General features: G+C 45.4%; 1 protein-coding gene across 2 annotated transcripts in view; it reads left to right on the forward strand.

The window, feature by feature from the left end:
* Positions 1–14738, forward strand: part of NAV2 (neuron navigator 2) — a 420664-nt gene that overhangs the window by 186161 nt on the left and 219765 nt on the right. The window contains exons 6-7 of one of the 2 annotated variants that reach the window (XM_055581343.1): positions 557–625; positions 9510–9670. In XM_055581343.1, coding sequence (XP_055437318.1) covers positions 557–625; positions 9510–9670 — 230 coding nt within the window. The remainder of the gene's footprint in view (positions 1–556; positions 626–9509; positions 9671–14738) is intronic. The other variant, XM_055581341.1, reaches the window with a different exon arrangement.

Consider the following 14738-nt stretch of genomic DNA (forward strand, 5'->3'; position numbering starts at 1 on the left):
TCAGGAAGCTTCCCTGGAAAAGGAAATGGCAACCCACTCCACTGTTCTTGCCTGGAAAATCATGGACAGGGGGTTGGTGGGCTACAGTCCATGGGGTCGCAAAGAGTCAGACATGACTGAGCACACATACCACCCTTATTTAGGGTCAGCTTAGTGGGATATTCAGGACATTCCTCCAAAGAGCGCTCCAGTAGAATAAGCATGTGGAGTAGAAACATCTGAATACTTTAGAAAGGTACAAAGTTTACTTGTCAGAGACCCCTGGCTTTAGGGTCTCATTGTGGAAGAAGAGCGTGTAGTGACTGATGGCAGAAAAGAGATTTGGAGTTAAGAAAAAGAAAACCACACAAGTTCTTAGATAATCTTGAACAGCAATTTCCTTACGTTGGCATTTTATCAAATTAGACCTAAGAAGAAGACTGCATGTTGTGGAAAAATCGTGCAGAGGGAAACCCGGGGGCTTTTGCTGTGTCTCGGGACTCCTGTTGATAATTTGTCTAACGCATCTTCTCTCCTCTCACTCATCTCTTCAACTTTTTTCTTTCCTGTCATGCAGTGCATCTTCCAAGGACTCATCACAAAGCAAAATCATCCGCTTCACTCTGGGTCAGAAAAAGATCTCTAGGTTAGACCTTGTCCACGCCCCGCAAAGCATGGTTTCAACCCCGCCCCTCATCCCCTTTGTCCTGGCTGCACTTCCTTTTGCTCCTCCGTTCCCTGACATGTTTGCGGTTTGGGAAAACCAAACATGCTTTGGCTGATGACCAAGTGCTGAGTGTTAGAGACTTGAGAGTGGCCTGGGGCTGAAGGGGTGTGTGTGTGTGTGTGTGTGTGTGTGAGTGAGATTTAGTTGTACTGAATGTTTCTGCATCTCATTGAGTCTTTCTGTCTTTGATTGCTTGGACATCAAAGTCCATTCTGATTTAGAGAGGTGAGTTTTTAGATGGCTTTCTATAGTAACTTTATGATGAGTTTGACTCCCCGCTCTATCCTGGCCCTGACCCCACCTCACCTGCATCTTGTTTTATGTGTGTGACGCTTTTTGTTATTGGTGCTGTCGTAAAATGGCTAACGTGGGGTTGGTTTTCTCCTGAGTGTTAAAGACCTGAAGCATGAATCTAATTGTTCAGAGGAGATGAAGCAACAAGGCAACAATGTCTCATTTTTATTTCTGGATGCTCTTGTGTACATGGATGGATCACCTCAGTTCCCTGAAAATAACAACTAGGCCTGCTCACTGCTTAATTCTCTTGACTGAGCTTGGCGTCTACCACATCCTGTGAAGACCCGTGCCAGGATACGGGAAACGCCAGTTATATCCTCGTACCTACTGTGTGTTAAAGGTATCAACAGCTAACATTTATTGAATGTGTATTAGGCCCAGTATGGATGCATTATCCTAATCTTCAAGTCCGTCTTCTTGCGGTAGGTCATGTTATTATCCCCATTTTACAGATGAGGAACGAAAATGTAGGAAGTTTGGTAAGTTATCAAAGTCACACAGAAAGCAGAAAAAGCAGGACTTGAGCCCAGATAATCTGACCCCAGACCTCGCTGTAACCACTGCGGGGCAGCCCTCCTCCACCTCCTCCTCCTTGAATTCTGGTATGCGACTTAGCAGAGCACACCAGGGGTTGTTGATGCTGGTTTTTAAAATCTTACCTTTCAACCATTCCTCCTGGCCTTTTGCCTCATGATGTCCTTGTAGCATCCTGACAGAATAGAATCTCGTCCTCATTATTTCAGCTAGTATTTCTTTTCATTGAATCTGACTTCAAGCTAAAGGGATGCCCAGACTGTGCTTCTCTCCGTATTCGTGTAACCCATGGCTACAGAAGGTCTGCTTGCCGCCCCCCCACTCTCTTAGGCCCTGGCTGAGTGCCTTTTCTAATAGTTAATTTTCTAACAAGCTTACACGTGGAGAGGCCCAACTCAGGATCCACCTGGCTGTGGGGAGAAGCCACAGGGCAGCTGCTTTTCTGTAGAACAAGTTGGCCTGTTAGGCAGACTTGGTACTGGGGGCCCTGCGGTCATCACTGCCTCTCACAGCCTTGTGTCTCAGTCTGCTCATGCTGTTATGGTGCATCACTGTAGACTTGGGGATTCAACACAGGTTTATTGCTCACAGCTCTGGAGGCTGGGAAGTCCAGGATCAGGGTGCCAACCCCGTCGGGTTGATGAGAGCCCACCTCCTGCTTTCCAGAGGGTTGTGTTCTTTCTGTGTCCTCACATGGCAGAGAGCAGAGAGAAGCAAGCTCTCCTGTCTCTTCTGAGGCAGCTCCACCTTTGTCTGGCTGATTGCCGAACCTAGGGTAGGCAAGGCGTGAGTGAGGAAGCTGAAAGAAAATGAGACGAGCCATAGGAACTGCAGACACGCTTTATTCTGCTGTGGCTGTCACAGCAGACGCACAGGCTGCTTCAGGTGGTGTTTATATAGGTATACGTGAACAAAGGTGTCACGTGGCCAAGTTAGTACGTCATGATACTTGTGCACATTGCCATAAATGACCTTAGCCGTTTCATAACCAGGCCAAGTCATTGTTTATAGGATATGGGGCAAGAGAGCCTGACTATCACCATCTTGGCTAACTGCTATTCCCCTGTAAGCTTCATGACCTCATCACTTCCCCAAGACCCCTCTCCAGATCCATCACACTGGCATGACAATGGATGCATCTGGGGAGAAGGGAACACATTCATGCAGTCCTTAGCACTGTGCTACAGAGCGACTGCTTTCCCTAACAGCACGAGGCCCGAGTCAGATAGATGCCCACTGCACCCCCCCACACACACACAGTGAACTGGGATCCCATTGTGTGTGTGTGTGTGTGTGTATCATGCAAAGTCCATACGCAGGAAAGGAAGGGGGTGGGGAGCATGGAGGAAACCTGAAATCTAGTGTTTGTTCCCACGATGTGCTTAGTTCTGAAAGAGAGAGAAGATAGGAGCTAGTTGGGAAATAATCTAATTGAAAGCACATGCGCATCCTCTGAATGATGTCTTATCAGTCCCAGATGATGGAAGGAGGTGGAGTTGCAGGGAGGGGTGGGAAGAGAGGAAGAACTGAATAATGGGCTTGTCTGCCCTGCCCTGGAGGTGTGCTGGGCACAGGACTTCCAAACTGACCCAAAGCCAAGGTCCTGCTTTCTATCAGAGCCCTGGTGCTATGGACTGCAACCCGCCAGGCTCCTCTGTCCATGGGATTTCTTAGGCAAGAATACTGGAGTGGATCGCCATTTCCTCCTCCGGGGGAATCTTCCTAACCCAGGAATCAAACCCTCTCCTTCAGCTCCTGTATTGCAGGCAATTCTTTACCTCTGAGCCACCAGGCAAGCCCAGTCCCTCACCTAGATTTCCTTTTGGATGCATTTTGTTTCTGATGAGCCTGATAAAGGGATTGTTGTTGTTGTTCAGTCACTCAGTCGTGTCTGACACTTTGCAACCCCATGGACTGCAGCACACCAGGATTCCCTGTCTTTCACTAGCTCCTGGAGTTTGCTCAAACTCATGTCCATTGAGTGGGTGATATATAATGATCATCTGAATTAAATTCACCCATTCCAGCCCATTTTAGTTCACTGATTCCTAAAATGTCAATGTTCACTCTTTTCATCTCCTGCTTGACCAAAGGCGGCATCTTTTATTATTTGCCTGACACTCCTCCTTGCCTTCTCCTCACCCCCACTTTCCCACCACTAGCCTTGAGCACAATCTTAATAAAGATTTTAGCTGATCAGGCACCACCAGGGAATTGCAGTAAAGTTTGGTTGCCAAAAGAAACAGCCCTGCCTACTCCTCTGGCTGAGTTGGACACCTGTTCCAGAGCTCTGGAAATAAGTCTCTTTTCAGGTGCAAATACTGATGAAGTCTCTGGAAATAAGTCTCTTTTCAGGTGCAAATACTGGCCTGAGCCAGACACCGAGACAGGCACCAGGGGTGTTGAGCTGGGAGGGAAACCTCACCTTGAGTCTACAGGGAAGGAACTGATGGAGGGAACTGGTACAGGGATGAAGAATTTCCATGAATTTCCACCTCTCATCACTGTGTTGTGTTGATAAGAGATCTTGGTATCCCTGGTGAGCCTCAGGTATTTAGGCTTATTCTACCTGTGGGAGGCGTTGAAGCCTGGTGACTAAGAGTGCAGCTTTGCAGTCAAACCTAGCAAACCCTGTATTCACCGCTTACTATGTTACCTGGGCCGATTAGTTAATCTCCATGAGTTGGTGTTTCCTTGTTGGTAAAAAGTAGTCCTGCCTCACTCACAGTGCTGTGTGGATTAAATAAAGTCGTTGCCAGGCCTTTGCTGCCTGGCATGTATCAGTCCACCGTAACTAGCAGATAGGCTACTGTTGATGGTTTCAGCTGATCTGGTCCAGCTCTGGGGTGTCCCACAGGGCTGATCTCTACACGACCATCTGGTGGAGAGGAATCAACGTGGCTAATAGTTCAGTCCTCTCCACCCAGCTGCTGAAAAGCAGATGCTGTGGAGTTGAGAGACTTGGCATTTAATCATCTTGTTTAGCAAAAAGCATCTCCGATTATGACCTCTGCCCTCCGAGGTCTTTAGCACGTGCACACAAGCTGCCATCTTTCCGGGATGAAGGGTGCGGCATCTGCTCCTGGCCTTTGAAGTGGTTTGTGGGAGAACCACTTTCTTCTTCTCATTAGCAAGTACAGCAAGTGGAGCCAGAACACACACGCAGGTTATGTGCCAGGAATGACAGCCTTACCACCCTGCCCGCTTGGCTCTGCACATACGTGTTGGAGACATTGACCACGGGCTCCCAGAGCAGCAGGGTTTTCCTTCTGCTTCTTTGTTACGCCTCTTCCCTTAAACATCATTTTTTCAAAAAGCGACGTGTGTTTCAGAGAACCCATCTGTGTCCTCTCATTTTGTAACTGTTGTCTGGACCCGGAATGGTCACAGGAAGCAGAGTCCCTCTCGCAAAGGAGCTGTTGGAACCTTCCAGCACTCTGGATGAGGCAGGGTGTAGATGATTTGAGGTTGACTTGCTGCACTCTCTCTGCTTGTTCTGATGAGTCGGGCACTGCGGAGCAGCATCTGTTCTGGTACCTGCCGCTGTTCCCCATGAGCAAGACCCAGCTCTGCTTTGCTGCTACTGCTACTGCTGCTAAGTCACTTCAGTCGTATCCGACTTTGTGCGACCCCATAGAGGGCAGCCCACCAGGCTCCCCGTCCTGGGATTCTCCAGGCAAGAACACTGGAGTGGGTTGCCATTTCCTTCTCCAATGCAGGAAAGTGAAAAGTGAAAGTGAAGCTCTGCTTTGGAAGGATGCTAAATGGACAGATAGCAGCTGCTCCCAGGCCAGGAGATAAGTGGTCCTGATGCGCAAGAATGTTGACAAGAATCAGCTTCAAAAGGTTGGCTGGGAGCCTGTATCGTTGGAGACTGGAAGCTGCTCTGCTTTTCAGCTCTAGCTCTACTCTCAGCCTCCAGGATGACTGTTGCCTTGCTGGAGGACTGGACCAAGTCCAGTGTTCATAGTGTGACGCTGAGGCTGGCCCCACCTGCTTTTCCAACCTCGTTTCCTTCTGCGCTGCCCCCCCCAAACCCCAGCACACACCAGCCCTTTCTTTCCTCTGTGCTTTTCTGTAAGCTTCCCTCTGCATAAGCCCTCTGCCCCTTATCTTCTTGCCCCCTACTCACATTCCAGACACCGATTCTTTCTCTGGGTCGTTTATTTGGAACCTTCCCTGACCATCCACCAACTTCCAAGGTCATTATTTCCTTCCCAGAATTACTTCTCACCTTTCATATTCTTTTATCAACACATATGTAGTTTAGCTAGAGTTCATCAGCCCTTAAGATCTAAATAAGACCAAGCTAGAACCCTGTGGTGGTCTTTTGGGGCTTCCATAATAAAGCACCACAGATTGGGTGACTTATAAGCAGCAGAAATTTATGGCTGACAGTTCTGGAGACTGGAAGCCCAAGGTCAAGGTGCCAGCCTGGTTGGATTCTGGTAAAGGCTCCCTCGTCCAGGTTGTGGGCTGCTGACTTCTTGCTCTGTCCTCGCATGGTGGAAGAGGCAAGCTAGCGCTCTGGGTCCTTGTTTATAAGGGCATTAATCTCATTCATGAGGCTCTGCTTAATGACCTCATCAACTCCCTAATACCATCACATTGGGCATTACAATTTCAACATACGAATTGGGGTAAGGAAGGACTCAGACATAGCATATCCCTTCTTCAGTTTGTGAAGTCCAGTGCCCTCACGCAGATGGCTCAGTTATCTTCGGTTCTCATGGGCATCTTTGGCTTTGAAATCCTGCGCTTTCAATTCAGTCTGAATGAATTCAGTTTGTGGATTGACTCATCCCAAGGGATGTTTCGGTTCCCTCCAGGGTGGATCCAATTGAAGCTCTTTTCCTTACTTCCCACCCGCTACACATTCACTCATGGCCTTAGTTTGTGGGGCAGACTCTGCTGAAAGTTTCAGAGGAATGGAGAGGCTTGCTTTGGAGCAAGCAGCTGTCCTACCCAATTCACAACAGAACCCAAGTTTTAAAGTACAGTGTTCACAGGGATTCCTTCTGACACTCGGAAGAAGTTACTTGGTCTCCATCCAGTTTTCCCATTTGATCAAGTTAAGGGTGCTGTTCTTACTAGGGTGTGATGGTGGTGAGGTAGAGAGTGATGTGAGTTGGCTTGAGCTTTATGGTGGCTTTTGATGGCTCTGTATGTGCTACCCATCTTTATTTGCCATGTCAGCTGCCCTTGAGGCCTCCAGACCTCCTCTTCCAGGTCTCAGAAAACTTGGCACAACCTGCAGCCATTTAAAGGATGTGTCAATCTGTGTAGCACCTCTGGGTTCTGACTCAAGGAGGAAATGATGGTGAGCGCACCTGGGAAACCAGAGCTGTCTCAGTTAATCCAGGACTGAGGATGTCTCAGTCTGGGGAGTGGAGCTCACAGATGGCTCAGAGGTACCCCAGATGTAAGGTCTTTGTCACAAATACTTGGATGAAAGAGTTGTTCTTCTCCATTGTTCCTTAGGGAAATGATGAATCCTGTTTGCCAAAGCCTGCCATGCCCCTTTGGAAATGTTGATCTCCAACTCTTGTGTGTGGATTTTGTCCAGGTCTCTTCTGCTTCTTTAACTTAGATCTATTTCCTTCTTTATTTGTGTGATTCTTTTTTTAATACCATAGCATGTTTTCTTTATGACCGTGTCCAGTTCCTTTAGGAATCTATGCTCAGCAGAGAGGAGGAGGAGGGGAACCAACCTGCAATGAGTACTTAAACAGCAGGCTGGACACTAAGTCCCATTTCAAGTTTACAGTTATCCTATGGGATACTTTACTATTATTCCAAAGTGAAAAACACAGAATATGAATCTCAGATTATAACACTGGCCCCATATTATGTCTGTATTTGAAAGGAAAAAGCTCATTTTATCCACTAAATCACACTGCTTCACAGAGGACCAGGTTGCCCACCTCATTCAAAGATGTGGCCATGCCATCCATTACTGATTTCTTGCCTCCATAAGGGCTCTGTGCTGCCCTGAAAAATCTGTGGTCCAGTCCCAGGTTAGAGCAGGGAGGCCTCTCTGGCAACTCTGAAAGGAACACATCTTTTCCCTCCTCGATGCTTTTTGCTTCCCTGTTCTTTGCCAGTTCCACACTGGAGTAGACTGCTGTGGCCTGTGTTAGCCTGCACCACTTAAAACTGTTACTATGACATCATCCTGGAACAAGTCCATCATCCTTTTCCAGGCCTATCTGTGGGCAAAAAACTCCTGCAGAGTCCAGCCTGGAGGAGCCCCACGTCAGCACCTACAGCAGCTCCACCTCTGGCTGTGAGTCCTCAGATAACACTGTCCATCTTGGAGGCTTTACAGGATGTTGTTTGCACTGGAATCAGAACCTCGAGGTACCAAGATCCCTTTGCTGGGCGTCTTCTGATCGGTTAAGCTGGCATTTCTGGTCCCCAAACACAGGCACTGACATTGCCGGTTCTGCATCCCACTCTGTGCCTGTCTTCTTGGAGTGACTATCTTCTCCAAATGAGATGGGGAAACTTAACAGAGAGGTAAATCCCCCTACTGTAGTGAGAAGTGAGGTCTTCTCTCCGCCACTTTTTTGGGGGAAAACTCACCCCCTTCCTTCTCTCCTAGCTCCTGGTTAAGGAACTGGGCCAGCTTTTTCTTTACTGTATGAATTTTACAGTCCTCTCACACCAGCTCATGTTCTCTGCTTACTCTACAACCATCTTTCTTGCTTAGCCAACAAGAAAAAAGTTTAAAGTGTTTGCCTGCTTCTATCTAAAATGCTTCCAGACTGCAGACTTCTTTGGTGCTTACAGATTTGTGTGGAAAGAGAAGGCTGAAAGCTTTATGAGTTGAAAATTCAGACTTATCCCTAGATCTAATGCTGGTCAACTGAGGTTCCAGTGGCTTTTAAACACTGCTAAGTGGGTTTTAGCTGAAAGATATTACTAAATATTTCATCATTTATTCATCTTTCAACTTTAATGACTGGAAACAGTCTGCCTAGTGGTCCCTGAACAAAAATTCTGATCTGGGGAGTCTTAGCCTTAACTCTCTGGGGAATGGGCTGTAATATCTTTAGACACATTACTAAAGATTAGTTTACTGATTTTATTCCCCAAACCACCCCAAAAATGAAGTGTTTTATTTAAAGGGAAAGTGTGTGTTTGTCTTTAGGCTAACAGATTCCTGCTCATTTTACAGAAGGAATATATGATTTTATCTATCTACTTAAGAGAAGCTGGGCTTCAGTCTCAGAGTAATGTCTACAGAGACAGGTTGTCTGGTGTTGAAGGAAAATGTATGTCTGAACAAATGTTTCCATCCAGGCCATAAGTTTTCATTGCAGATGTGTTAGGTTCTGAGGTAGCAGTTCCTTTTATGTCCATCATAAGTTAAGTCTTTTTCTTGATACTTACATCCCTAGATTATGACAAAAAAAAAACCATTTTCAATACCTTTCAGAAGAGATGCACACATAAAGTAAACAGTTTAGTGTCTTAACAGGGCTTTATGTTCCACTCTTGATAGAATTTGAGATGACATGGTTTGGTCCTATTGAAAATTAAAATTACTCATCCAGGAGAAAAACGAAGATGAGCTTTGCTTTATTATTATTATTGGTCATCCTGTGTGGCTTGTGGCATCTTAGTTCCCTGACTAGGGATTGAACCTGGGGCATGGCACTGAAAGCCCAGAATCCTAACCACTGGGCCACCAGGGAGCTCCTGAGCTTTGTATTTCTAATCAGCAAACATAGTCGTATATTTCTCTTTCTGTTCTCAAAGGAAAACAGCTCATACTTTACCTTTGGACTGAGGTCGTTATAGCCTAGATGTTTGTGGTGGTCTCACTGAGTCCTTGGACTAGCAAGCCACCACAGATCTGATGTCTTGAATGGTTTCTCTCACCTCTTGCATGGCTGCAGTTCCTTCTTCTGAGATGCTGCTGTTTTCCTGAGACTGAAGCGATTACTCTGTTGCTTTTGCATTTTAGACTTCCAGGTCCTACCGCGAGGGTATCCGCTGCAGGCAGCGAGGCCAAGACACGCGGAGGGTCAGCCACTGCTAACAACCGACGGAGCCAGAGCTTTAACAACTATGACAAGTCTAAACCGGTCACTTCCCCACCCCCACCATCAAGCAGCCACGAGAAAGGTAAGCCACTTTCTTGGGGGTCCTTTCTGACATCTTCCTTTATAGCAGATCCAGTTCCTTGGGGTAAGTGTGGGATTGCAAATACAGTGAGGGGAACTGTTCAGAAGAACATGATCAGTTAGCAGGACCTTTGTTAGCAGAGGTATTAATAAGGTGGGGAAAATATTACATTTTCATAGTTTCTAGCAGGAATAGCTATTTGTCTGGGTAGGGCCCAGAAGACACATAGAAGCAATATAAGAGTTTGCAATTTGAAAATAAATTTTCATAGAACATGCTCTATAGAGTAGACGATTCTCTAGAAATGAAGCTTTGTGAGCTGATAGGTTTTTACTCATCAGAAGTGATGTGAGGACAATTAGGAACAAGAGGATTCTCACCCTTTGAAAAAGTCAGAAATGTAGATTGGCTAAATGAATGTCTTGGCTACACATAAGGAGTAGGCAGCATTCCTCTTGGTATTCTGATACTATAACTCTTACCAAAAAAGGATATGTTTTTTTCTTTTTTTGACCGTGCATAATACTGACGTTTTAGGTTATGGGGAAAAGGTAAATAGCCCCATGGGGACTCTTGCATAGAAGTTAATAAAACAGACCTTTGCTTGCTGCAGTCTGTGTTTCATGAGACATTGGAGAAATGGGGAAATTGAGACAGCTTTGGAGACTCTTCAGTAACAAGCAGAGCCCTCCTTTATTCCTCACAGGCAAAGTGGGATGGACTTCTTGGGGGGCCTTCTCAGGTCCCAGGAAGCATTCCTGGGCTTGTCCTGATGTTACCCCTCCTCCCCTGGTACCCAGGAGAGCTGCCTCCTGTTTCCTAAACTATTTCTGGAGACTGGAAGCCCTTCCACCGTGAATGAGATCAGAAACCCCACACTCACCCCTCCAGCCCACGATAACTTTGTCTAGTAGACCCTGGGCTTCCCCTACACCCACCCCCACCTGGAACACTGGAGGAAACATGAAGGAAATCTACGTAGGGCTGACATATATATGGCAGAAGGTTTCCCCAACAAGGCAAGGGGAACTCTGCACTGGGGCACTAAAGCTACAGCCAGAAGGTCTCAACCAGGGAGGACTCTGATCCAGCCTTCCGCTTTTGCCTCAGGCAAACCATTTCTCTTCTTTTCTTTGTCCACCTCCCTTCCCCCTGCTTCTTTCCTTTTCTTTACCATACCCAAATATATTCTTGTTAAAAGTGTGTTTAAATTACAAAAACAATATATGCTTGTAAAAAGGTACAAGTTTATATCAAAGAAAAGTTCTCCTCCATATGTTCCCTGAAGGACACCAGTATAAACTATTCTGTGCATAACCTTCCAGATGCATTTATATACATACATAAGATAGAAGAGAACTGATTTTGTTGAGCTCCTATTATGTGCCTCATTGAATCCCCCCAAGTTGTATTGTTATCCCCCCTTACAAAGGATGGAGCTAAGGGAAAGAGAGATTAAGTACTTCCTGAGGTCACAGCAGAGTGTGAGAGGTGGAGATGGAACTGAACTCAGGTACTTTGGTTCCAGAATCACAGTTTATACAGTGCTTTTCCTGAAAGTAGAAAGGAAATGCTCTAAGCTTTGCTCATTGAGAGTTGGTTAGAGGTGTGCAGGTTGAAGGAGGTGAGGAGAAAGGAGAAGATGTTGGGGAAGCCTGTGCGGGGACTTTGTGCTAGATTGGCCTGCCCTTGTTCCATAATCCTTTGGGGAGAAGAGACATAAAAAAAGTTTCAAGGATGGATGTGAGGCCAGTGTCCAAAAAATTGAGAAAATAAGGAAAAGGTTCGCTGTGGAGGGAACACACGCAGGAGGGTGCAGGGTTGGTGGCCGGACCTGTGTCCCAGGGCCCACAGGATGCAGGGTCACTCAGGCAGCCCAGCCGGGGCTCCCCTCTGACACGGGGGCAGCCGCCAGTCTGCTTCTGTCCTGGCGGGGGTTGCCGTGTGCGCCCCAAGCGAGCAGACAGCCGGGAGGCCTTCTGCAGGGCAGTGGCTGTGGATTCTGACAGAGGCATCGTCCCAGGGAAGGACTCCAGCGGTGAAGGAAGGAAAGTCATATTTACTTGTGGAGCGCGTAATACTTGCCAGGGACTTTGATTTTCGAGATATTACTTGATCTTCACAAACATTCCATGAGGTAAATATTAACTCTGTTTTACAGGTAAAATGAGGCTAAATGAGATTAGTAACTCTCCCTGACTGGTAGTTGAGCGCTGCAGTTCATGTCCGCGTCTAGCTCCTAGAATTGAACTCCGGCTCTGTCCTGTCCCCTGGGATGGCTGTGAGGCGCTGTGAGGCTGTGAGGGAATATGCCTGAGAATGTTCTGGAAGCTGTAACATGCTCACAATCCTGTAAGGATTTGCAGTGATAAAAATTACTGCTTGGAGGGTCAGGTGCACGTGAGGTACATTTATTAACCCTCTCCTGCCCTGAAGAGCTGAGGGAGAGCAAGCTTGGGACAGGCCTGGGTACTTTTTATTACTTTTCCACTGTCCTGAGATAAAGGGTTATGGAATTTTACCTTCAGAGACTGTCATTATTTCCTCCTCCTTTCTTCATGGCCCCTGTGTTCTCCCTTGAATCTGACCTTGCAGACCGAAGTTGGCGGCTTGCATGCAAAATATAGTTTGTGGTCAGGGAACAGAAATAACTCAGCCACCTGGCCATGTGTAAGACACAACAGGTACTTATGTGCATTAGGTATCATTCTTCACCTGGAGAAAGCTTGGAGAGAGAAACCCTCATGAGCAGATAAATTGCCGTTCAGTGTGGTTGGAGCTATAGTTGAGGTGTGGACTGCTTTCCCGTGAGGTCAAGTCTGGGATAAGAATAAGAATAAAAATCTCATTACCTGTCCTTCCTTGAAGCTTTCTTGTGGGTCAGTCAGACCTGGGCAGCACTGTGCTCTGGCTTCTCACTCTCAGATGAACCAAGTCATCTGCTTTTCTCTGTGTCCCGTGGACCTAGGATTTCCAGTCCTAGAGTTTGCTCTAATCATATCAGTAAGTTCACTATTCTGTCAATAAATGACAAAAATATTTCAACATTTAGTCCCAGTTTTAAAAAAGGATTAAGAGGAATAAAAGGAAATTGTAATGAGCAACTTTTCAAAAACCCCAGAGCACTTTATACTTTGTGCTAAATCATTCCTCTTAAAATCTTGTCCAAAAATACAAACCCCCCCTTTTGTCATCATCACTGAATTTAGTTCTGATTATACTGAGCAATCAACTGAGATGTAAAATAGAAGAAAATAACAGGTAGTACTTCCTTCTGAGTTAGGAAAAAAATGTCAGGACTCACACAGTTCATTACGTTGTCCCTTAGGGTGGCCAAGGACATAGGTGACAAACAAAACCCAGAAATGTTCTGTGCAGCAACACATCCTGTTAGTTTTCCTAGAGATTTAGGTTCCAGATTTTACAGGTTTGGAAGAAAGTTTGCAGAGCCTTAGGCTTTAGAAAACCTGCTGGTTGTCTGTTGCATCATTATCACTCTCATGGTTTGGGTCCACCTTTGGATTTGCACTCCTGCAGGCAACAACCATGCCAAGTCTTGCCTGGCCTGAATGTGTCAGGAGGACCCTGCAGAATGCGTCTGCAGCATCAGCTCAAGGGATGGCCGGGACTTAGGGTGGGCCTTCACTTCCTCTTTTGGCTCTGAGCGACTTTAAGGCTCCAGGCCAGAATTGCAGATTTTCAGGGGAGATGAAATAGCTGTTTGTTTTTTTTTTCACCCCCCCAACATGTGTGGCATGATCTGTTTTCTCTTCCTTCCACTCCCTCACTTACATCCTCTGAATGGGTAACACTGCCAGAAATTTAATACATTTCTAAAATATTTAGTCCATCATAGAAATTTGGAATGCTTAGTATTCCTAGACCGAATTCTATGCATAAGGAGAATGTTCTGTTCTGAATAATAATGTTTTCTTCATTTTATAGAAAGAATATCTTTATTTTCAGTACAAAAATAATTATATTAAAATATTCAGGCAGTACAAATTTATTGAAAGAAAAAAAGCCTGTAAGTGTAATCCCACTTCCCAAACAAAGCTATTGTTTACCATTTAATTCGTATTCCTCTATTGGGCTTCCGCAGTGGCTCAGTGGTAAAGGATCCACCTGACAATGTAGGAGATGCAAGAGACGTGGGTTTAACCCCTGGGTCAAGGAAATGGCAGTCTGCTCCAGTACTCTTGCCTTGAAAATCCCATGGACAGAGGAGCCTGGAGGGCTACAGTCCATGGGGTCGCAAAACACTTGGACAGAACCGAGTGACTAAACAACATTTTTTTCATGCATATACTATGACATTTTTTTTTTTTAAGTTTTCTGTATTTCCTTATTTTAAATAGTAGTTAAATGTATATACTGTAACATTTTGATAAATTTTTCCTAATGTTCACTCTTTGCCAGGAACTATTTGAAATGCTTTATATAGGACACTTTAAGTCTTATAAATAAAATCAACAAATCATGGACAGACATTTTTTAATGGATCATTCATTTTCTTTCTTCATAAAATTGTTGCCTAGTATTCCATTGTATGAACTTTAATATTTTAAGTCACTGTTATTTAGATTGCTTCTAATTTTTTGATGTTATAAATAGTTTTGAGGTTAGTGTCCTCATGTGTCTTTTCTGCATGTATACAACTGTTTCAGTGAAATTGCTTATTGAAGGGTATGTGCACATTTTACATTTGTTTTAACAGTGTCAAATTTTGTTCCCAAAAGGTTATCCCTATTTATAATTTCCAGCAACAGTGTGTGAAAGGATTAGTTTCTCTCCACATTTGACACTTTTATTTTCATTCTCTTGGGAAAAAAATATTTTGTCTTAGAAATGAAGCAAATTATTTTAAGATGCTGAAATATATAACAAGATCGTTTGCTAAGAACTAATTTTGGTACTTTGCTGAGAGTCACAACTGGTGACCGTGGCATAGCGCAAAAGCACCTGGGTTTGAGATCAAGCTCACTCCTACCTAGCACTCAAGACACTTCTCCAGGCCTCAGCTTTCCCTTCTGTAAAGTGGGTCTAAAGTACTCTGTCACTGAGTCAC

The sequence above is a fragment of the Bubalus kerabau genome, chromosome 5 (genome assembly GCF_029407905.1).
Source record: "Bubalus kerabau isolate K-KA32 ecotype Philippines breed swamp buffalo chromosome 5, PCC_UOA_SB_1v2, whole genome shotgun sequence".
In the NCBI taxonomy this organism is placed as follows: Eukaryota; Metazoa; Chordata; class Mammalia; order Artiodactyla; family Bovidae; genus Bubalus; species Bubalus kerabau.